The 25,628-nt window shown below is 40.4% G+C and overlaps 1 protein-coding gene across 4 annotated transcripts in view; it reads right to left on the bottom strand.

Moving 5' to 3' along the window:
• Positions 1–13,861: 13,861 nt before the first annotated feature.
• UPP2 (uridine phosphorylase 2) overlaps positions 13,862–25,628 on the bottom strand; it is a 44,107-nt gene continuing 32,340 nt past the window's right edge. The window contains exons 7-8 of one of the 4 annotated variants that reach the window (XM_082840910.1): positions 16,162–16,204; positions 15,189–15,342 (exon numbers count right to left, since the gene is read on the bottom strand). In XM_082840910.1, the coding sequence (XP_082697036.1) occupies positions 15,306–15,342; positions 16,162–16,204 (80 nt within the window). In that variant the 3' untranslated portion in view covers positions 15,189–15,305. Of the gene's footprint in view, positions 15,343–16,161; positions 16,205–16,224; positions 22,190–25,628 lie in introns of those variants that run through there. The other 3 variants (XM_082840908.1, XR_014326275.1, XM_082840909.1) reach the window with 3 other exon arrangements.

Below are 25,628 nucleotides of genomic sequence, written 5' to 3'. Positions count from 1 at the left end.
CTTACTCTTTGTGTTTTCTCTCTCTTAAGGATTTCCCCTTATTTCTTGTGAGCTTAATAAGATGTTTTAAAGTGTCTTTGTGTGATTTATCCAGATCTGGGTGTTTCAGGGTGGTAGAGGGAGTTTTGTAAAACCTAGTTCTCCATCCCGTTGGAAACAGAAGTCTGGTATGTCTTTTTCTATCTCTTTAATGCCAATCTTCAGTATTATGTTTTAGAAGTTCTCCCATAAATAGGATATAGCTGGATTTTGTTTTACTTTTCAATCTGATAGTCTCTGCCTTTTAACTGATGAATTAAATTAGTTTACATTCACTATGATTACTGGTATCTTTAAATTTATTTTAGTCACTCTATATTATATTTTCTATTTATCATGCTATTTCTAATCTTTCTTTTTCTTCCTCTTTCTTCCTTCTACAACATTAATCAAGTTTTCCTTTATTCTATCGTTTCCCTTTCAGTTGTTTGGAAATTCAACATTTAACTACCGTTCTGTGGACAGTAGCCTTTATATTTTAAATATGCACAAGTAACTTAATAAAGTCTAGTGTCATTACAACCTCTACTCTCCTCCCAGTGATGGTGGGCCTGTAGGACCCTCCACTGATCACACTTCAGTTTTCCATTTTAATTTTATCTAGTTCTGGGTTTTAATCCCCCAAATTGATATTTCAGTCAGTTTTTACCAATTTCATTTCTCACCATTGCTTCTTGCATTCTACACATTCTTCTGAGCTCATTTCCCCTCCAAAATACATCTTTCAATTAGTTGTTCTTGCACTTCCCTGGTGGCACAGTGGTTGAGAGTACGCCTGCCGATGCAGGGGACACAGGTTCGTGCCCCAGTCCGGGAAGATCCCACATGCCGCGGAGCAGCTAGGCCCATGAGCCGTGGCCGCTGAGCCTGTGCGTCTGGAGCCTGTGCTCCGCAACGGGAGAGGCCACAACAGTGAGAGGCCCACGTACCACAAAAAAATAAATAAATAAATAAATTAGTTGTTCTTTCAGCAAGTATCTAAGTGTAGGGAATACTCTCCACCTTTGTTTTTTTTTGTTTTTTACATCTTTATTGGAGTATAATTGCTTTACAATGGTGTGTTAGTTTCTGTTTTATAGCAAAGTGAATCAGTTATACATATACATATGTTCCCATATCTCTTGCATCTCCCTCCCTTCCCACCCTCCCTATCCCACCCCTCTAGGTGGTCACAAAGCACCGAGCTGATCTCCCTGTGCTATGCGGCTGCTTCCCACTAGCTATCTATTTTACATTTGGTAGTGTATATATGTCCATGCCACTCTCTCACTTTGTCACAGCTTACCCTTCCCCCTCCCCATATCCTCAAGTCCATTCTCTAATAGGTCTGTGTCTTTATTCCCCTCTTACCCCTAGGTTCTTCATGACATTTTTTTTTCTTAGATTCCATATATATGTGTTAGCATACGGTATTTGTCTTTCTCTTTCTGACTTACTTCACTCTGTATGACAGACTCTAGGTCCATCCACCTCATTACAAATAACTCAATTTCGTTTCTTTTTTTTTTTTTTTTTAACATCTTTATTGGAGTATAATTGCTTTACAATGGTATGTTAGTTTCAGCTTCACAACAAAATGAATCAGTTATATATATACATATATTCCCATATCTCTTCCCGCTTGCGTCTCCCTCCCTCCCACCCTCCCTATCCCACCCCTCCAGGCGGTCACAAAGCACCGAGCTGATCTCCCTGTGCTATGCGGCTGCTTCCCACTAGCTATCTACCTTACATTTGGTAGTGTATATATGTCCATGCCTCTTTATCGCTTTGTCACCGTTTACCCTTCCCCCTCCCCATAGCCTCAAGTCCATTCTCTAGTAAGTCTGTGTCTTTATTCCTGTTTCACCCCTAGGTTTTTCATGACATTTTTTTTTTTTAAATTCCATATATATGTGTTAGCATACGGTATTTGTCTCTCTCTTTCTGACTTACTTCACTCTGTATGACAGACTCTAGGTCTATCCACCTCATTACAAATAGCTCAATTTCGTCTCTTTTTATGGCTGAGTAATATTCCATTGTATATATGTGCCACATCTTCTTTATCCATTCATCCGATGATGGACACTTAGGTTGTTTCCATCTCCTGGCTATTGTAAATAGAGCTGCAATGAACATTTTGGTACATGACTCTTTTTGAATTATGGTTCTCTCAGGGTATATGCCCAGTAGTGGGATTGCTGGGTCATATGGTAGTTCTATTTGTAGTTTTTTAAGGAACCTCCATACTGTTCTCCATAGTGGCTGTACCAATTCACATTCCCACCAGCAGTGCAAGAGTGTTCCCTTTTCTCCACACCCTCTCCAGCATTTATTGTTTCTAGATTTTTTGATGATGGCCATTCTGACCGGTGTGAGATGATATCTCATTATAGTTTTGATTTGCATTTCTCTAATGATTAATGATCCACCAAAGAACTGTCAACAGCTGCCAGCTTTTCTCTGATGCACCTGCTAGTGTTGGAGGGTCTCCTGCAGAGGTGGGGGATGCTGTGGCTCACCGAGGGGATAAGGACACTGGCAGCAGAAGTTCTGGGAAGTACTCCCTGGCGTGAGCCCTCCCAGAGTTCCACCTTTGTTTTTTAAAAAGTTTTTATTTTGGGCTTCCCTGGTGGTGCAGTGGTTGAGAGTCTGCCTGCCGATGCAGGGGACACGGGTTCGTGCCCCGGTCCAGGAGGATCCCACATGCCGCGGAGCGGCTGGGCCCGTGAGCCATGGCTGCTGAGCCTTCGCGTCCGGAGCCTGTGCTCCGCAACGGGAGAGGCCACAACAGTGAGAGGCCCGCATACCGCAAAAAAAAAAAAAAAAAAAAGTTTTTATTTTATTATTCATGCCTGAATAATATTCTACCTGGGTGTAAAATTCTGAGTTGACAATATTTTTCTTCATGACTCTAAAGATATAATGTCCTAGATAATCTAGGATCTTTCAGATTCTGTGGCTGCTATTGAGATATCAATCAAATTGTTCATTTGTAGAGAACCCCTCTCTTTCCTTTTTTGTTTACTTTTAACATTTTCTCTTAGTTTTCTTAGATAACTTTACTACAATATTTCCATGTGTGATTTGCCTTTATTTATATTGTGCTTCTCGAATATTTATGTCTTTTACCAATTCTGGAAATTTCTTAATCATTATGTTTTTGAATATTGTCTCTTTATTGTTCTGTGTACTCTTTCTTTCTAGAACTTCTTTTAGAAATTTATTAAATCTTCTCATTTTTTTCTCTTATGCTTCTTACTCTTACTTTTATATTTTCCATCTCTATTTCTGTGCTGTATTCTCAGTTGTTTTTTCAGTTCTATTTTAAAGTTCACTAATTCTTTTTTCAGCTGTGCCTAATCTTCTATTTAACTCATCCACTGAACTTTAACAATTACAAATTTTTTCATTTTTGTAATTTTCCAATTTTGAAATGTTTTGAAATTTTACATTTTATTTGGAAGTAAAATCTGGTTCTTGGTTTAGTATAGTGATTCAGACCATATACTCTGGTGCTATAGACTGAAAATTGTGTTCCCCAAATTCATATGTTGAAATCCTAACCCCCAATGTGATGGTATTGGGAGATGGGGCTTCTGGGAGGTGATTAGATCATGAAGGTATAGCCCAAATGAATCAGGTTAATGCCCTTGTAAAAGAGACCCCAGATAGTTCCCTTTCCCTTTTTGCCATGTGAGGTTACAATGAGAAGATGGCCATTTATGAACCATGAAATGGCTTCTCACCAGACACTGAATCTGCTGGCACTGAACTTGGTCTTTCCAGCCTCCAGACTGAGAGAACTAAATTTCTATTGTTTATAAACCACTCAGTTTATGGTATTTTTGTTATAGCGGCCCAAATGGACTAAGATATTTGGATAGAGAATGTTTTTGTACAAACTTCAGCTCTGTTTCTTATTAGACTTGTGACCTGGAGCAAGTTACTTAATCTCTCTGTGCTCCAGTTTTCTCATCTATAAACTGGTAAAATAATAATACCTCATAACACAATATAACAGTGTTGTTTGAGGATTAAATGAATTAGTATTTGCAAAGCATTTTTAAATTAAAATTGGAATTTATTTATTTTAAAAATTTGTTTATATTTTTGACCATGCCCCACGGCCTGCGGGATTTTAGTTCCCCAACCAGGGATCAAACCTGCATCCTTGGCAGGAGGAAAGCCAGGAGTCCTAACCACTGGCCTGTCAGGAAATTTCCTTGCAAAGCATCTAGAAAAGTGGTCAGTGCTGTGCTATTATTATTATCATCATCAACATCATTCAAAGCAGTATTTTTCCATTTCTCATTTCTGTGTTTCAATTACTTCTGTTACAGCTTTAATAATTTTAAAGATATTCTCTTTGGTAGTCACTTTCTATATCCCATCTAGTAACTCAGATTCTTGAATATAATCTTCCTGTATTTTATGACCGTTTACTGTGCCTCACACAAAAATTGTTACGTACTTATTCTGTGACTTTTTATCATGAGCCTCGTATTCAATGAGGCTGAATATTTTGTGAAAATGCCCTGCCACCTGTCTGTGTCTGTTGTACCATGTAGTTTTGCTTTTACTTATGCCAGGAGTGCCAGGGACATCTCTGTTCATAACCTAATTTTCTGTTTGTATTTTGAAATGGGGTTTCCTGGAATGCAATATAAATTTAAACTCCAACCCCGAGTAAGGATCAAGCATGGATTTTGTATCTCTCAGGGAATTACATGTTTCCCCCCACAGGTTGCCTAGACAGAGGCAGACAAGATTTACTAGGGTCTCCTCTGCAGGTGGGCAGATTTTTTTCTCTTGAGTCTTAGTCCCAACACCTCACCGAAAATGTGTCTACGTAAACTTTAATTCCAAGCCTCCAGGCTGTCAGGTCACTACTCTGGCTTTAAGTTTCTTCCTTCCTGTTAGCATCTTTTGATTCTCTTCCAGAAATGTTTTATGCAGCGTTTGCAGGTGTTTCCGGTGCTTTGGGATATGTTAGCTCTCCATCTTGCAGAACCCTCAGTAGACTTTCTTCTCACAACATTATTTCACAACTGTCTTCCTTCCTTACTAGTCCCCTTCCTTCTCAATATTTCATTTTTCATCTTATTATCTTCCCCCACTTCATACCAGTTTCTTTCCTTCCCTGGTAGTATATTTCGATCCTAGAGAGTCCCATATGTGCTATGACAACCTGAAAAGATAAATAGCCTTATTAAATGGTCTTTTACTGTCATTGAGATGCCAAAGTATTTGTACCAAGGGCAATGCATATTGGGTTGTTGCAGGCAGTTTTCATTTTAGCATCACAGACTTTGATCCTATAGAAATATTTCCTGATTTTGCTCTTCTTCTCTTCTCTTTACTGAGTGTTTTAGATTTCATCATTGTTTCTGATAGCTATTGATGTGTTAGTCATATTCTCTTACTGCATTCCTGACTCTGATAAACTGTGCTTTGAAAAATAACCTTGGTTAATTATACTATCTTGAGGAAGAGTGCCCAGACTGGCTTATACAAAGATTCAGGCCTCCTTGGTAGATATATTCCTATATTGAAGATGAGAATATTAGGCAAAACAGTCTCTCTACTGGTAATCATAACCATACCCAGCTCCTTGCTCTGATTTCTCACTCACCAAGCAAGCTTCTTAGAGCCAATGTGACTCCTTCTGTAGAACACAGAAGCCCATGTAGATTGCCAACCAGCAGGCGTGATTCCATCAGGCCATATCGCATGAACTTTCTTTCCAAAAATTAGGAAATTAGAATTTGGTATTATAAAAACCACAATACAGACCTCATTGAGCTTTTACTTTTTATTGTAGTAAAATATACTTATCATAACATTTACCATTTTAACCTTCTTTTGAGTGTACAAATCAGTGGCATTAGATACATTCACATGGTTTTGTAACCATCACCACTATCCATCCCAAACTGAAACTCTGTACCCATTAAACAATAACTCACCCTTCCTCTTTCCCTCAGCCCCTCATAACCACTTCTTTCTCTTTGAATTTGACTATCTAGATACAATAATTGTCCTTTTGTGTCTGCCTTATTTCACTTTGCATAATGTCCACAAGGTTCATTCATGTTGTAGCATGTGACAGGATTTCATTGAGCCTTTACTTTTATTTTTAAATTTTATTTATTTAGTTTTGTTTGGTTTACCTAAAAATTTTTTTTAATTTTTAAAGGTTACTTTCCATTTACAGTTATTAAAAAACATTGGCTATATTTCCTGTGTTGTACAATACATCCTTGAGCCTATTTTATACTTAACAGTTTGTACCTCCCATTGCCCCACCCTTATATTGCACCTCCCCCCAACCACCAGTTTATTCTCTACATCTGTGAGTCGAGCCTTTACATATATCTTCTGGGAGATAGAAGATTCTTTATTAGCCACAAAGCCATAAGGAGCTTTATCTAAATAGATACTGAGATCACTGCTGACATCTCTCACTCATCAGCCCTTTAAATGCCACTCTCTCCCACAGCTACTGCTCTGGCTCTGTCATGTTTGAACTTTCCTTAGCCTTTTAGCAAAAGAAAGACTTTGGAAGCACATTATCTTCACATGAGAAGGGAATTTTTATTCTGAAGTACGTAAGCTGTTTAACTTATTAGGTGAAAATTTGAAGGCACAGACCTTCACAGTAGGGGAGCTGCCTAGTCTAACAAGAAAGCAATGTCTTTGACAGCCCCAGCTTATCTTTACTCCATCTCTGCCCTGTGAGATGTGCCCTCCTACTGTGAGAGGGAGCTAGTCACGTCCTGGTCACCTACACCAGGTACAGATTTTTGTTACCAGTAATTATCTCAGCCTTACTCCTCCTCCTTCCTCTTACCCCTTCAGACTGCCAATCAGTCCCGCTCTATGTGTTTCAGCCACTTCCCTTTGCCTGGGAATAAGGTCCAAACTCCTTACTCTGACTTTTAGGGCCTCACATAATAGAACCCCAAATCACCTTTCCAGATCCAGCAAAACAGGATTCTTTACTATTCTTATATATGTCCTGTATTGTCCTCCTTTGTCTTATTTCATGCTTTTTCCTTTGATGGCAACACCCGCTTTAGAGTTTCTTTCAAAATTATGGCCCTTAAATAAAGTTCATCTCAAATATCCACCTTGTCCAAGGAACCCTTTCAAATTTTTCCATCTCCATTCAATCATTTCCCCTGGTAAGTCCTTAGAACACTTTTATTTCCACCTCTCTTTTCAAGTTTATCAGATTATCCTTGAATTGTAGTTATCCACACATTTGCCTTAGTGCCTCAAACTTAGTAGGCTGGGAATTGTCTAAAGGAGGTGACTGTGTCTTGCTTTCCCACAACACCTAGCACTGTGACTTGTGCAAAGTAGGTCCTTTATCAGTATATTTGTTCTATCATTTACATGTTAACTTAGAGCATGTCCATGGCACTGCAACCTTGAATCAATCATGGAACCAGTTCTAGAATAGGTGTGACCTCTGAAGACCAAGGGGAAGGAAGGAGAAGGTAGGACCAGGCAGTGTAGGAGGCAGATCTGGCTAGTAGATTCGTGTCCACTGCTGATTATTTACCCAGAGTAAGTGGGACATGGGTAACATTTTGTTTACCCCATCATTGGTTCCTGTTGGTTACAATGTCGGGAGGAAGTGCAAATGCAAAGGACCTTAAACTCAGATGAAGAAATAAAGTTGGGGCTTCCCTGGTGGCACAGTGGTTGGGAGTCTGCCTGCCGATGCAGGGGACGTGGGTTCGTGCCCCGGTCCGGGAGGATCCCACATGCTGCGGAGCGGCTGGGCCCTTGAGCCATGGCCGCTGGGCCTGCGCGTCCGGAGCCTGTGCTCCACAGCAGGAGAGGCCACAGCAGTGAGAGGCCCGCGTACCGCACAAAAAAAAAAAAAAAAAGAAAGAAAGAAAGAAAGTGATATGGAAGTGAAAAGAAGAATCCAGATTTTTAAGGATTTGTACTTCCTTTTTTAACAGAGGAGAGAGCAAAATCAGATTACTCAGATGATTTCTGTAACTCTGAAATGTCCCCAGTGCTTCACAATGTTAATGATTAAGTTACTATAGAGAATAACAGATTTTCTAAGAAATTTTAGAAATTTAGAAAATAAATAGACACAATCTTAAATTACTACCTTCTGGAGGGTAATTTTTGACTAATCCTGTACAAACTAGATGATACCGGTTTCTAGATTGTTTGCCTGATGATTTTTTAAACTATGTTATACTTATAAAAATAATGTCCAAATCATATTTAAGGTTTCAGGGGAAAAGGTGATTTAATGGTGGGCTTTTATTCTCAAGTTAAAATTGCTATGCTCAGTTTTTAGAAAAATAAATGTTAAGTTGATTCCAGACTGAGCAACACCTATTTAGGAGGAGTGAAAAAGCAAATAAGAAATGAGGAATGGGCTTCCCTGGTGGCGCAGTAGTTGAGAGTCCGCCTGCCGATGCAGGGGGTACGGGTTCGTGCCCCGGTCCGGGAAGATCCCACATGCCGCGGAGCGGCTGGGCCCATGAGCCATGGCTGCTGAGCCTGCGCGTCCGGAGCCTGTGCTCCACAATGGGAGAGGCCACAACAGTGAGAGGCCCACGTACCGATAAAAAAAAAAAAAAAAAAGAAAGAAATGAGGAAAACCCTTGAGGAGTAAATAAGGAAGCAGGTTGCAAATTATAAGTATTTTTAGTTCTTCATCTTAGGAGACATTGGATGGTAGACCCCCACTGGCCAATATTTTAGAATTCTTAAGAGATAGAGAAAGTCCAGGAGGACTGAGGAAAGAAATGTTTATAGAGTTTCTTTATTTTTTAAAAAGGACAAAGAGAGACCCTAATGACTAAGGATTGCATTTACTTAAGCTCTGATCCTGAGATGAAGATTGTAGATCAAATCCTCAAAAAATCTACTTATGGTATAGACATCTAGAGGCACACAGGATCCTGGAGAGGAACAGGGTGGCTTTATGAAACTCAGTATGTCAGACAATTTTAATTTCCTTCCATGACAGGGTGATGGAACATGTAGCTTGGAGGCAAGCAATAGAGGCCATTTATCTGTCTTTTACTCAAGCTTTCAATTCTATCATACATGGGATGCCCAGCGGCCAGCCAAGAAAGTGTAAGTTGAACACCATGTTTTTCAAGCTGCAAGTCCTGGAGAGTTCCAGGAGAATTTTAAATACAAGCATACATTCTTGAATAGAGGGTTATATCTTTTTTTAAAGTGCTCTAGCAGTTAAGAAGAAAAATACTAACTTCTGTTTTGCAGTAAAAGAATTATAATTGAAAGATTTGCATATAGAATGACTTTAGCTTCTTACATTTTTCTGAATGGTTTTTGGTCCCCAGATGTATTTTGGAGGCTGTATTAATGGATCCCAGCAGGAACCAGATGGTACAATTAAACTGGGGAACTGAGAGAATTTCCTGAAAGGACTATCCACAAAGGGGTGGGCAGGATTTAGGGAACAACAAAGGGTGGTGTAGCTGGAACAGCTGTTACCAGCCCTGATGTGAGGGGTCTGGAAGGGAGCAATAACCAGAACCTAGAGGACAGCAGTATGACTAGGGCCATCCAGAGGGACTGTGGCCTGTGGTAGGGGACACAGGTATCCTGCCATGACTCAGCCCAAGGAAAGTGTGCAACCCCATGAAATTATATGCAAACTCAGGGGTATACATGTGAATGTGCATTTTTCTGCTGAGCAGGTCCATAGATTTTTATCAACAGTCTCCAAAATGAATCCCAAATGTTAAGAGCTATGTTTTTAAAAGAAGGATATAAAATTTAAACTCACTTTGTTGTATTTCTGAAGTTGATAGTTTGTAGTCCTTGTTAAGTACCTACAGGGTGCAAAGCACTAAATAACATTCTATAACTGGATAAAAATGAACCAGGAGAAGTTATTGAGTGTATTTTGGACCAAAGATTGTGTTTTACTAAGATTGTGTTGTGTGTCAATGGTCTAGTGTGTTTGGGAGTGAAACATGGAGCAGAGGAACTGGTCTGGCTGTAGCAAATTACACGTAGCAAATTACACTGAATAATATACACATGTTACTTGGAAAGGTTGGTCAAGGGATAACATTTGGGCAAAATTAACTTGACAGGTAGTCAGCTATGTATTTGCTTTAATTGGTTGATTGATTGTGGTTTTGTTTGTTTTTTGTGTTTTGTTTATATATGTACACACACACGTGTGTAATTCATATATATGATATATGTCTTAGCTGTGGGTACCATAACAAAATAACAATGACTGAGTGGCTTAAACAACAGAAATTTATTTTCTCACAGTTCTGGAAGCTACAGGTCCCAGACCAAGATTCCAGCTGATTCCATATCGGTTGAGAGCTCTCTTCCTGGTTTGCAGATGGCAACCTTCTCACTGCATCCTCACATGGACTTTTCTCAGTACATGTGTACAGAGAGAGAAAGAGAGTGAGCTCTCCGGTGTCCCTTCTGATAAGGACACTAATTCTATCAGATCAGGGCCCCATCATGTGACCTCATTTAACCTAATTCCTTATAGACCCCTATCTCCAAATATAGCAGCACTGAGGGTTAGATCTTCAACATAAGAATTTGGTGAGGGGAACACAAAAATTTAATCCATAACAATATATATAAATATATTAATATGTATAATTAATTCACTTTTACTGTGTCAGGCACTGTGCACGTTGCTGGAGATATAAAATGGTTAAGATATTGTTCCTCTTTTTGGTGAGAATGCTAAAAATCTACTCTTAGCAAATTTCAAGTGTACAGCACAGAGTTAAACTATAGTCACCGTACTGTACATCAGATCCTCAAAACTTATCATCTTATAACTAGAAATTTGTACCGTTTGACCACTTAGACCAACATCTCCCCATTCCCTGCGCCCAGCCCTTGGTAACCACCATTCTACTCTCTGTTTCTATGAATCTGACTTTTTTTTTGGATTCCACATGTAAGTAATACCATACAGTATTTGTCTTTGTCTGGTTTATTTTACTTGGTATAATGCCCTCCAGTTTCATCCATGTTGTCACAAATGGCAGGATTTCCTTTTTTTTATGGATAAATAATATTCCATTGTGTGTATCTATCTATCTATAAATAGATACAATGCATTGTGTGTATGTGTATATATATATATATATATATATATACACACACACATACATACACATATATAACGCACACATATATATAACACATTTTCTTTATCCATTCATCAGTCAACAGACACTTATGTTGTTTCCATAGCTTGGCTATTGCATGAAAGGTAACTATGTGAGGTGATGGATGTGTTAATTAACTTGATTGTGGTAATCATTCCACAATGTGTATATATTATCAAGTCATCATATTGTACACTTGAAAATGTATACATTTTAGCTGTCAACTATACCTCAGTTAGAGAAAAAAGATACTGTTCTTGTTGAGGAGTAAGAGTCAAGTAAAAGAGCTTGACCTTTATATAACTAGTCCCGTGGAGGCACCATTGAAAGACTTCTAGAAGTTCAGCTGGAGGAGTGCCTGCCAGATTCCCAGACTCTTCATTCTTTTAAATCAGTGCCTTTTGACCCAGGCTGCACATCACCAGGGGAAATTTTTTTAATAGGGTTTCCCAGTCCCACTTCCAGAGATTCTCATTTAGCTGGTCTGAGATGGGGCCCCAAATGGTGGTTTTTGAAGGCTTCCCTGCTGACCCTAACGTGCAGCAGTGTTGAGAGCCACCTGGAGTAAAGGCACTGACACACACACCCCTCCCCCACCCCACACCCCACACTCACCACTACACTACACTACACTCTGGCCTCTTGGAATCACGGCTAGTTGTTCTTCTTCTGATGATTAGTTCACATTTTGTCTTAGAGATGCTGTAAAATTTTTCTCTTTATGAAGCAGCTGCTAGGCAGCCCAGAGCCAATTCAGCGCCTCCTGTTGGCCGGTGCATAGACTGTATGCGATGCATCTTGGTATTAGCTTCAGGCTTTGTGCCAATGATGCCCATTCCCTTCCCTTTTCCTTTTTCTTTCCCACTTAGGTCTAATTTGTACTATCTTGATGTGCTTTTATTTATCCTTGTAAACTGTCTCTGATTCTTTTGGGGAAGAGGGAGAGATATGGATTTATAATGAATGAATGAACAAAGAAAAAACACACCAAAAATACATGCAACACCCATACACAGAAATCACCAGAAGAGTTTTTGCAAGCCTGTCTGTTTCTTGAATAGATTTCTAGGAGGGCGAGACTGAATGAGTGGAGAAGGTGGGGTTAGAGGTGAGGTGAAGAGCTGGCTCCCAGACTTAGTGCAGGAACAGGTGAGTAGTGACTGAATGCCTGCATCTGACAGCACTCCATGGCAGTCGAAGGGTAGAAGGAGGGCAGTCGAAGGGAGGCATGAGCCTCCCAAATGAAGACAGGCTGGGCAGCCATTATCCAAGTTCATGAGAAAGAACAAGTGTTCTCACATAGCCTACAAACGAGGACACATTGATATCTTCCTAGTGCAACCCTAGTTCTAAGGGAACTAGATGTGATGAACTGAGGGGGAATTAAACTTGGAGACCTTCCTGAAGGAGGTGAATCTAGGGTATGGTTTTGACAGAGGGGAAAGACATGTGCTATAGCAGAAAGCAAGAAGTTCTAGACATCACCACAACTCTACACTGATGGTACAGAGGACTTTCCACCCCGTAAAATGAGATGTCCTGGGAGGGACAGCCAAGGAGAGCTGAGATGACAAGGGACTGAATAAGGAAAGGATAAGTCTCGTAAAGACTAGAGGCATTTTAGTGAGAGTTTATGAAGGAAATGTATGAAGCGGATTCATTCTTCATTTAACAAACATTTACTGAGCACCTAGAATGAGACAGGCACTGTTTGGGTGCTTGGGGTACAGCAGTAAATAAAACAAATGCAGTCTTTGTCCTCATGAGCCTTATAGCCTAGGCACATTAATTCTATAGAGACACAAATCATGACATAATTGCAAGCGGTGATGAGTAATTTAAGGAGGCTGCAGAGGGCGTTGTGGGAGGCTGTGGGTGGGGCTGGGAGGAAGCTGGCTTGAGGAGCAGGAGGGCTGTCCACTGGTGGACAGGTTGGAGAGCTATCTAGGAGAATCAACTCATAGGACTTGGCAATTGGTTGGATGTGGGAATGAGGAAGGCAGATTTGTCAAAGAGGTGTCCCAGGTTGCTGGCAGGTGCGTGCGCATACACACACCCTTCCACAGGAGCTGAGGGGAGGACTGACTGCGATTATTTCTTTCTTCTCTCTCTCATAACCTCTCTTCTTCTCTCAATAAAAAGGAAAATAAGGGCTTCCCTGGTGGCGCAGTGGTTGAGAGTCCGCCTGCCGATGCAGGGGACACGGGTTCGTGCCCTGGTCCGGGAGGATCCCACATACCGCGGAGCGGCTGGGCCCGTGAGCCATGGCCGCTGAGCCTGCACGTCCGGAGCCTGTGCTCCGCAACGGGAGAGGCCACAACAGTGAGAGGCCCGCGTACCACAAAAAAAAAAAAAAAAAAGGAAAATAAGATTTTCCAGGAACAGGTAAATAAAAGTTCATATTGAAGGCTTACGGAGAACAGTCTGAAGTAGTTTCCACCTGGTCTAAAAATATATATGAAACACAGTGAAAACCACACTAATGACCTCAATGTTATTCTACCTTACTTTTAGTTCTGATGCTGGTATTTGATGGTGAATTACTGGGATACTTTAAAAATTGCACTCCAAGCATATCTATTGCCAAAAAAGTTCCCAAACTGATGCTCCTCTCAGGAGATTGTTTATTGTCTTTGATTACAAAGAGACAAAAGAGGTCTCTCTCATGGTTGGAATTAAATTTTATTTGAGCCACAACATTATAAATATATGTACACAATGTTACATGCTATTCAAGATTGTAAGCTCTCCTCCACCCTTCCGCCATCCATGCTTCCCAACTCTTAAGTGTATCAGCCTTAGAAGAACCCCCCAGGAGGCATCAACTCATACAGAGCAAGGTGTATTCCCTAAGTGACACCATGCCTGCCAGAGGGTCAAACTGAATAGGGGTACAGGTTGGGTGCAGGCAAGACCTGCTTCAAAGTCACACGAAAGGATGACTTTAACATCTTAAACGCAGGTCTAAATTCACTTGTTATTAATTCCTCAGCCTATGAAGTTAATATTGAAATGAAATTTTAAAAATACAGCCTCGGGCTTCCCTGGGGGTGCAGTGGTTGAGAGTCCGCCTGCCGATGCAGGGGACACGGGTTCGTGCCCCGGTCCGGGAAGATCCCACATGCCGCGGAGCGGCTGGGCCCGTGAGCCATGGCCGCTGAGCCTGCTCATCTGGAGCCTGTGCTCCACAACGGGAGAGGCCACAACAGTGAGAGGCCCACAAACCGCAAAAAAAAAAAAAAAAAAAGTACAGCCTCTTCAAAATGCATTTTCTTAAAAGAAAAAAAAATTGCTAGAAGGTGATTTAATCATTTGTGATTTCTGAAGAAAAATGAAGATCTTTCTTTGCATTTCCAAGGGTTTTCATTTGAAAATCAATGTGTGATCTAGAGTTGTTACTTTTTGTGATAAAATCACAAACATGGGCAAACCTAAGCCTCTAACCCTATTACGTGGTGCACTGAAATCCTGCAGGGGAAAAAAAAGAAGTATGGTCACATTTCCCTAAGTGTAGCTTTTTCATATAGACCTACATTACACTGACACTTTTTTTCTGTAAATATTTTGAATATGCATGATCAATTTCTGTCACTTGTCCAACATCTAGAAGTGCCTGACAACGTTCTAACATGAATTTCTGGATTAGTTTCAGAAACAGAGTGACGGGTAACTGTATCCACAAGTGGTTGATCTATTTTGATGTGAACCTAATTAATGCTGCATATGAAACTCCAAATGTCACAGTACAGGAGTTTTACAGTTTTAATTATTAGACTGACTTAGCTAACTCATTCTAAAATGAAATTTGAATTTAATTTAATGTAAGTTATTAAACTCTTTTACAATAGATTCTTTTTTTAAGAGAAAGGGTTGTATAAAATCATTCAATTATGATTTTAGCATGTAGATGAGAACTATATAAAAATGCCACAAATAATATATGACTTCAACATTATGACTGAAACTACAAACTTGCAGGGAAGGATTGGGCTGCCCAGCTATGATGTCTGGTCACGAAGTCCAAGCCGCTGTTTGATGAATCTGGAGATTAGGAGCTGAGGCCGTTTCTGGTACTCCACCAGAACATCATGGGGAGAGTTGATCTGGTCGCATTCAAGTCTGTTGAGAAGTGTCACACAGACCACAGCAGCTAGAAGAGCAAATAAGACCATTACCAAACAAATGGGTTTATCTTTTGCATAGAAACATTAACCAGACACCCCCGTGTCCCTAGCGCATGTACTTTGTGTTGTTTTCCTTTTACATAAATGCAATCTACTGAACCTTCCAGACTTCCATATGAATTATAATTCATATTTCTGTGGACTTCCACCAAACACTCCACCTAAATAAGTTAATTGAAATAATTTTCAGCACTCTCCCTTCTCCTTTCCCCTATAATTGGCTACATTAAGGCTTAGAAAAGATTTGTGTTCAAGATAAGAACAAGGAGGGATCTTTGCCATCCAAGATACACTATCCTATTTCCAATTCTTAGAGCAGGCTTTTCTTTTTCTTTTTTCTTTTTTTAAACATCTTTATTGGAGTATAACTGCTTTACAATGGTGTGTTAGTTTCTGCTTTATAACAAAGTGAATCAGCTATACACATACATATATCCCCATATCCCCTCCCTCTGCGTCTCCCTCCCATCCTCCCTATTCCACCCCTCTAGGTGGTCACAAAGCACCGAGCTGATCTCCCTGTGCTATGCGGCTGCTTCCCACTAGCTATCTATTTTACGTTTGGTAGTGTATATATGTCCATGCCACACACTCACTTCATCCCAGCTTACCCTTCCCCCTCCCCGTGTCCTCAAGTCCATTCTCTACGTCAAGCAGACTTTTCTTCAGGATATAACTAGAGAGCTAGCCATTTTTTTCCTGAGATGACATTTTACTCCTTGGTGCAGTGTTTGAGTTTGCCTACTGGAGAGGGAAGTAAATAGAGAAGAGATATGGCCACGAACCTTGGGAAATAGCAATAAAGGCGAGTACTGACTCTTTTGAAATCTGAGAAAAAAAAATGAAATGATATGCTTAAATGAAATGATATGCATAAATGATATGCTTAAGAATCAGCTCCATGAAGGAGCACATTTATTAGCATTTAGTTTCTAAAGAATGAGGACAAAATCTTGTGATAGTTACAAAACTAGGGGGAAAGAGCAAACATCTTTCTTTTAAAAAAAATGAAATTCTCATTTTTGAAAACACACCATAAAAGCGGCGTCTTTGGTTTGTTCCAGCAAGAACAAGAAAGAGACATTGGGTCCCCTGCAAATTCTTTATCATCAGTTTCACATGAAATCTTTGATTTCAAGGAATGTGGTTATACGCATTGAAATCAGTGACAACCACTTTGAATTGATAGCAGTGTCACAATCTCTATGTTCATCTGCATCATTTTAAAAAGGATTTCAGTGGATCTGGGATTAGATGTAGCTACAGTCACAAGCTTTGAGGTCATGAAGATAAAGTTGGGTTTGAGTGTGATATTTATTTCTTTGACTTCTGCACTATCTCAGACTTCTGGATTTGAGAAGGCGAAATGGACTGTAATCATAATAGATGCTTTCTTTTTTGTTTGGTTTAGCTCTTGCTATATGCTGGGTATTTATGATACCATTTAGACCTCGTAGCTGTGCCATGAGCTAGCTCTTAGTTTTATACCCTTTGGACAAATGATGAAATGAGGGCTTAGGGAGGTAAAATGGCCCAGTAGGACACAGCTAGTAAATAACCAGTCAATTCCCAGCTTCATAAACTGCTGAGAAGACACTCTACCTCCCATCCCTCCTCCTCTGCACATGGCAAACCATAAGGCAGATAGATCAGTCAAACTGACCCTCCTGTTCAGTGAACTGAAAAGCAATTGAAAATATCCAACTTGAGCTGAGTCAAGTATTTTCATCACCTAGTACCCTGTTTATTCAAAACTCATTCAGTTGTAAAGCAAGTTGGCCCAACAGGTAAACAAGTAAATGGAAGAGCTAGAAACTTCCTCGGCTTTTCAAGTTAATGATCAGCAAGTCTGTGATGGCTGACATGAGCTGGTGGTAGCAGGGAAAAGATGAAAGTCCTTCTCTAATCCTTCACTTGGCAGAAGGATAAAAGGAAACACGTGCTCTGTACTTGTCAAGGAGCGGGAGCTGACTTGACTTAACGTCTTCTCCGGCTATTTCAAGGGTGAGGCCAAAGAGGGACAAGAACAGGTCGTCGCGATCTCAGTGGTGTTTTCTTGATGCTAGAGGACCCATTAACAAGCAGCCTGTAATAATCTTGTCGTCTAAAATTACTATTTCCACAAGCAATTAAAGGGGACTAATTTACCCAAAACAATTTGTCAAAGTTAAGCCTGACAGCTTTGCTACCATAATCCTCAGGTTGGGCAGGGAGTATGCCTCCTGCAGAGAGGCATTCAGTGACCTAGCTGTCACCAAGGAGGTTGTCAGCTAACTGACCTCAGGCTGCAATGAGATGGGAACACACCAGTGTTAACGTGAAGCTCAATGTACCCTCGGCCACACCAGGAACTCCCAGTGATTCTAACTCTTTGATTGTTTTTGGTCCCTTTGCAAATCTGATGAAAGTTGTTAACTGCAACCTCTTTTCACAAAAATACACATACACACAAAATATTGTATATAATTTCAAGGGTTTCAGGGCTCCTGAAGCCCACCCTGAATTATTAGAAATTATTAGAAATCTGTGGTCCCCCATGGATCCCTGCTTTAGGGGATGTATTTTTGGATCACCTCTGTGATTCAGAATGGAGTTCCAGGAAGGTTTTCCCATGAATTGTAGGCAAAGGCAGCAATGTGAGGCAGAAACTCCCTGTGCACAGCAGAACCAAACAGGGCTGGGTCTCAGAAAATGGCAAAGCAGCAAAGGTTGGCTTTGGAGTGTCCAGCCTGGCCCTTAGGACTGCCCCTCTCCCACCTCTCTCCGGCCCTTTACAGGGAGCCCTTCACTTCTCAAGGTTTGAGCTTTTTAGGCAGACCCCATCTTTATTCCTCAGGTGCCTGGTATATAAAACACAGAAACCTCAACAACCCAGAACCTTTGCACTTCCTCTGTCTCCTCTGAGACGTCTATCTCAGGCTGTTGACTGCTAATCAAAAACCAAGTGGAGAAAATTTATATTCAAAGGATCTGATCAAAGCTAAGGAGCATAGGAACAAGTTGTTCGTCTAGACTGGCATTTCTGAAAATGTGCTCCACTGGCCACTTGCGTCAGAACTAGAGCTTGTTAATAATGCAGATTTTTAGGCTTTATCACAGACATATAGAAAAAGGAGTGAGGAATAAGAAAGGGCTGTTAATCTGTACTTAAAACAAGAAACTCAGTTAAATTATTTGCACATTGATATTTGATAGCTATTGCGTTAAAGACTTTAAACTCTATCCTGAATTAAATCAAATTAAAGCAAATGTTCATACCTGCACCCTAGTACTTTAGGTTCAGAGAACCAAGATTTAGCATTAACTCTATCAAAAATTGTCCCATATCTTTTATAAAAGTGTTACTAAAGACACTGTCGATGTAATATAGCTGATAATTTCACTTAAGTTTAACATTTGGATAATGTTTTTATGACAAACCTTAAATGCTTTCTTTATAAGATAATGAGAGCTGTGTAACTCAAAGTGTTTCCATTTTCAACTTGGCCTCTAGGAAACTCAGAACTAAATCTAAGTATTTAGATTTAGTATTGCCCTACCAGGTAGCTCTTTGATATTGAGAACTCCCCATCCACTCCCTTAAATACATGCCTCTTATTCTCTTTACCTTTGCTTAAATTATTTATACATTCATCTTTTATTGAAAGCTGCTGCTAATGCCTTTTAGAAAAAGGAGAAAGTATAAGTAATCTGCTGATAGATAAATATGATACTCTTTTATACCTATGGAATAGTGCCAGGAAAGGGGGTGAGGAGGCAGGAGATAACAGGGCTAGTCCATCTTCGTTTTGATCTGGCTGTGTTTCCTTAGACAGGTCACTTTTTACTCTCTGGGCCTTATTTCATTCTCTGAGAAAGGAGCAGGTTGGACCTCAAAGGTCTTGCTCAGCTTCTGTGCCTCACATTATCTTGGTATGAGGACCATGCTGTCATCTCCAGGAGGTCCAGCTGCAAACTTGGGGACTTGCGCTTCTGCTGGGTGCTGGACCTCCAACCAGAGATGTGTCAGGATGGGCAGAGGATGTGCCTGCTTTGCTAGGGGCAGAGGCTCCAACAGGGAGAACCCAGGGAGCCCCACTGAGGTCACAGGTGGGAAGAGGCAGGTCACAGGTAATGCCAACACAAAAAAAGTTGAATCTGTGGCCCCAAATCATTCTCTAACATGTGAGTGTGTTGGTACAGGAAGGCAGGAGTAGGATAGAGGACAGGAGAGTAGAATTAAAATGAATCAAACAAAACTCTAGACACAGACCTTGATTTAAAATATGTAAAAACCAGCAAAGCAAGAAGAAACAATTTTTTAAAATCCTGTCTTTATAAGCGTAATAAATGAATTACTTACCATTTATGCTTGATTTCCCAGACACACTGACTTATTTTCTTGGTAAAATAATAAGTGTGCATACTACTGAATAAGTATCAATGTAATGCTTTATTTGATTCCAACACTAACCATCTTGGTATGTGGTTAGCCCTTAGGGGGTTTGCTTTCTTTCTAAAGTAGCACAGCTAACTTTTAAAATAGAAAAACCTGCAGGGTTTTTTGTATGTTTGTTTTTTTGGTTCCTCTGAATAGAGATCTGAACCTTGTGCATCCATGGGAGGCTGCTGGGAAGACTCAGCAGGGCATGGTGCAAAGGGACCTCGAGTCAGACAGAGCTCGGTTCCAATTCCAGTCCAGCTACTTCTTATTTACTGTGAGAACTTGGGAAAGTTATTTAACCTCTCTGAGCCACAGTATCTCTCAGGAGATACTGTGAGGGTGAAGAGCTGCAATGGGTTGCCTTTTGCCTTTGTGTAATAATATTTCAAAACCCCAATTTTCCTCATTTTTGAGTTAAGAAACAGTCCAGTTCCAGACTGAGTATAATCTTTAATCCTTGTTGTAATATCTTCTTTACTTTATCAGTGATCATCCTGCAGTTCCCAGAGCCCAATAGCCTTCATTTCTGGGACCAGCAGAAGGATATAAAATGGAATTAAAGCCAGATTCTGCTCCCTTTCACTGAGCTGTAATATTATGAAGACTGAATACATTCCCAAAGTTCCCAGTATCTGTCAAAAGAAATAACACTGAATTCTTCCATTACCCTTAAAGAAAATCCACTGTGAGTGCTGCCAACAACTAAAGACAAAGATTTAAGTGAAACTAATCTTGGATAAATATTATGTTTCATATATTGTCATGCAAGCAAGCTTGTGTCAAAAGGCAGCAGGCACTGTCTTTTAAAGATGGATAAAAATTGAACGTACTTATCACAAGTTCACAGTGCAAAAGGATTAACATCTTTAATCAGAATGTTAGGGGTTTAATTAAAGTAGATTTTGCTTTAAGAGAGGGACAGATATATGCATATTATAAAACCACAGATGAATGCATTCATACAGCATTGTACAGTGGATTTACCTTGTTCTGAAGGTTCAGCCTTTCAAGGTAGAATAATTTTGTGACGGCCACTACTTCCCTCACCCAAGTCCTTCTTAAAGCAACAATGGATTCCCACTATTATTTTTCAGGATAATGAGATCAGGATAACAGTAGTGACTTAGGGGTGTCCGTGGCCCCATTTCAAGCAGTTTGTCCACCTATCAAATATCAGGAGATCCAAGGGCTACAGCTATAGCAGAAGTATTATATGAAACTTACAGCAAAGGGAGGCTTAACTTTAAGGCTTTGCCTCTTCCTAGTTGGACAATCATGTGGCACTCCGAAGTCCTTTAGAAAATTCCAAGCCATAAATGTAGCTGGGTAATGAGGGAACCAGTTGAATTTGTTATAGCTGTCTTCCACGGTCAGTAGGGGTTGAGTGGTCATTCTGTTCACTCATTTGTTCATTCATTTAGTAAATATTTATTGAATGCCCATATGGCAGATATTATTCTAAGTGCTAGAGATATAGCAAAAAAAATGACAAACAAGATCCCTGTGCTCATGCTACTTATACTGTAATGGAGAAAGATGCTAAATACATACCTCTATGCATTAATACATGTAAAATAATATGTAAGTTAATATATAAAGAAAACAGAAATGTAGTCTGATATAGTGGTAAATGTGATGCAGAGAAATGAAGTGGAATGAGTGAATGAGTGAGTAAGTAGAATGAATGTGGGTAAGTTTAGTTTAGGTAGTCATGCAAAACTTCTCTGATGAAGTGAGACTTAAGGTGAGATCTTATATTAATCATAAAGATAAGAAGTGGTAATCCATGTGGTCCCAGGTGAATGCAGAAAGATCTGTTTTTGCACCGGTCCAAAGTCAATGACTGACTCCTCTGAGTTAGGACAGTGAGCCTCTAGAAGACTCTTGTTTAAATAAAAAGTTGTTATTTATTAGCCATCATTGCCTTACTATGAAGTCAGATTGGTTATCCAGTCATCTGGTAGTATTAAAGGGACATCAAAAGACCATTAGAGAAGGCTGTCTGGAGAGACTGGGTGGAAAGGGCCATTGCTGACAGTGGGAGAGGGATTGAGGGGGAGGGGCCCTAGGCCTGGGAGCCCTGAGCTTTCGGTGCCAGATGAAACACATTTTCCAGTGTCGCTTAGCATTGGTATATAACCTCCCTAATAAGTATGTTAAAACAGCTGCTTGTGAAGTCTCTCTCAGCCCTTCCCCAAAGCAAGCTTTTCTACCCCATACAGAGCTTTTCCAAGCTTCACTGCTTTTGCGGAAGGATATAATGAAGTGGGGATGAAAGATAGGAACATGGTAACATCATATGCATGGGGTTTTGGTCTGTTTCCTTGGTGGTTGATCTTCCAGGTGTTGATCTTCCTGTACCAGGAGTGCACCTTTGGAAACGGTGGTGTCTGAGGTAGATAAAGAGTCCCTGTCACCATGAAGAAATTTGGACAGAAATACTCCCAAGAACTACAGAATTACAGAGTTACAGATACAACCTTTAGTGTGCATGTTGGCAGCCCAGAAAGGGTCTGCTCAATGGAAAGGCTGCAGCAGTGGCCTGGAAGAGAGCTATTGGCAGGCTGAAATCAGCTACCAACAGCTCCAATAGCAGCAGAAAAAGGAAAGCGCAGTATGGGGCAAGCTAGACAGGACAGAGTCCAGGAAGGTACCTGCAGCTGGCAGAGAAAGCAAGGTCTCAAGGATTCGTGGCAAGGACAAAAAAATCCCTCATAACAGAATAACGTCGCCGAAGCTTTGGCAACACCCTCAAAGAGAGAAAGACTAGGGTCCAGGGTTCACAAGCCTAGAACTCTTTGGCTGCCTCTTAAGAAAGAACTGATGCTCATCACTAAACTTACATCAGGGCAGCAGTTCGTGACGTGGCATTTTATGTTTGACTAAAGTGGTTACCAAATTTTCCTCCATCTGCATATCAGGTGGAGCCATGACTCAAGTGACCGCTTGCTGTTTCCATAAGAAAGAAATGTGAGGAAACGTTTCCTGGAGCAGAACTATCTGAATCCAGGTGTTCCTGCAGGTCATGTGCTGGTTAGGCTGCTGCTCAGGAAAGGGCAAGCTGCCCGCCGCTGGGGCTCCCACTCCCACTAACTTGTGGAGAGAAAAGCAGATGCTATTGTTTCCCTGAAAGGAGGTATTAATGATGGCCTTCTAAAGAGGACAAGGATGCACTTGCATCCTTTACTCATATGTTACAAGGATTGGTGTGTACGTTCATTCTGAGATGAGAGTAGTGGTTCTACAATTAATCTCTTCTTGTGACCTATAACTCCTGTCTAAAATGTTACCGCATACATTTTGTTTGTAGTTTTGTATATTAAAATTGATTGACAATAAGGACAAGTATTAGAATTAAAGTTCCACTTGTGATCAAATAAGGCATTATTCGGCTGTAATTCTTTACTTCTTTGAAGATTTCTTTGGGGCTGGGACACTAGACTCTCCAGGTATACTGCCAATTGCACTGACGACTCTTCCTTAGTTTCTGCTGGATCTCCCTCACCTCCCTGACTTTTTCATCTGTTTCTACACTCAGGCACTTTGTCATCTCATTTGTTACATGGCTTTAAATGTCATCTATATGCTGTCAACTTCCAATTTTATTTCCCCAGTCCAAATTTCTCACCTAAACTCCAGATTCATAAATCCACCTGCTCACTTAGCCTCCATTTGATGTCTACTACAGTACCGCCAAATCCTCACCCAATTTTTTCTATCCCAACTGTGATAACTCCATCCTTCCAGCTGTTCAGGCCAAAAACCTGGAAATCCTTTTTCACTAGCATTTCGCTCCAAATTCCCATCAAATTGTCAACAAATCCTGTTGGATTTGCCTTCAAGATGTATCTAGCATATGACTACTTCTCACCTCCTCCACTGTTGTTGTACTGGTCTATCATCTCTCCCTAGACTACTATATCAGCCCTCTTACTTCTCTCCCTGCTTCTGCCCTTAACCCCAGTAGGATCTTCCCAGATCAGCAGCCAGTGTGCTCCTGTTCAAACGCAAGCCAGATCCCCTCACCTCTCTATTCAAAGCAATGACTTCTCATATCCCTCAGAGTGAAAGTCACAGTTCTCATAGGGACCACACAGTCCATACTCCTTCCATCTCCTACCCTCTCCACTGCTGTCACTCCCCTCCAGTCACACTGGTCTCCCTGTTTCTCCGTCACACTCTGAATGCTCCTGCCTGGTAACCTTAGATTTGCATTTCCTGAACTCCTTTTGCCCAGACACCCACGTGGCATTTTCCTAAATGGCACCTTCTCTGTGTACCCTTCTCTATTTTAATGTATGGTTTCCCTCCCTGCCTTCGCTGTCCCTGTGCCCTTTCCCTGCCTTATTTCTCACCATCATGCTCCTCAGCATCTAACATATTACCATATTATTATAGATTGCTCTCTGTTGTTGTTTGTCTCCCCCCTAGACTCCGCAAGGGCAGAGATTCTGTCTTTGTCATCCTCTGCTGTGTCCCTACTGCTTGAGTGCTCAGGCCACTGGTTGATGCACAGAAGTCCTTCTTTCTTTAGGAAGATAATAATTGAGACAAATCTTATCAGCCAAAGATTTGATTTAAAAATCAAGCATCTTGTATTGTGCTATGCACTCAGTAGGTACACTATAAAACACGTTTGATAGGTGACATATTTTATGGGCTCTTTTCTGAAAAAAAAAAAACTGAATTCTAAAAAAAGTTGCTCCAACATTTTCTTAGACATCATTGTTCATATTTGGGGACTGCTTCCCACTCAAAAATAATATTTTAGATGGTGCTATTTTGCTTTAGGTCTGAGGCTTTCATAGCCAATTTAATAAAGAATATTTAATTAACTTTTCAGGTTTACCTCTTCCATCCATAAAACTTGAATTTTTTTTAACATCTTTATTGGAGTATAATTGCTTTACAATGGTGTGTTAGTTTCTGCTTTATAACAAAGTGAATCAGTTATACATATACATATGTTCCCATATCTCTTCCCTCTTGAGTCTCCCTCCCTCCCACCCTCCGTATCCCACCCCTCTAGGTGGTCACAAAGCACCGAGCTGATCTCCCTGTGCTATGCGGCTGCTTCCCACTAGCTATCTATTTTACGTTTGGTAGTGTATATATGTCCATGCCACTCTCTCACTTTGTCACAGCTTACCCTTCCCCCTCCCCATATCCTCAAGTCCATTCTCTAATAGGTCTGTGTCTTTATTCCCGTCTTACCCCTAGGTTCTTCATGACATTTTTTTTTCTTAGATTCCATATATATGTGTTAGCATACGGTATTTGTCTTTCTCTTTCTGACTTACTTCACTCTGTATGACAGACTCTAGGTCCATCCACCTCACTACAAATAACTCAATTTCATTTCTTTTTATGGCCGAGTAATATTCCATTGTATATATGTGTCACATCTTCTTTATCCATTCATCTGATAATGGACACTTAAGTTGCTTCCGTCTCCTGGCTATTGTAAATAGAGCTGCAATGAACATTTTGGTACATGACTCTTTTTGAATTATGGTTTTCTCAGGGTATATGCCCAGTAGTGGGATTGCTGGGTCATATGGTAGTTCTATTTGTAGTTTTTTAAGGAACCTCCATTCTGTTCTCCATAGTGGCTGTATCAATTTACATTCCCACCAACAGTGCAAGAGGGTTCCCTTTTCTCCACACCCTCTCCAGCATTTATTGTTTGTAGATTTTTTAATCTAGAGGATGACTATGAAAATAATTTAAAATCACAAAGAATAGTTATATTGATTAGTCCTTGTGAAAGTTATGTTTTACTTCAGTAGGTTTTCTTGGTGTTGGTCAGAGATTAGTGGTTCTATTGGA

The sequence above is a fragment of the Leucopleurus acutus genome (assembly GCF_964270905.1).
Source record: "Leucopleurus acutus genome assembly, chromosome: 6".
NCBI classification, from domain to species: domain Eukaryota; kingdom Metazoa; phylum Chordata; class Mammalia; order Artiodactyla; family Delphinidae; genus Leucopleurus; species Leucopleurus acutus.
Note: the sequence above shows the minus strand (reverse complement) of the source record. Positions and strands in the feature narration are given on the sequence as shown.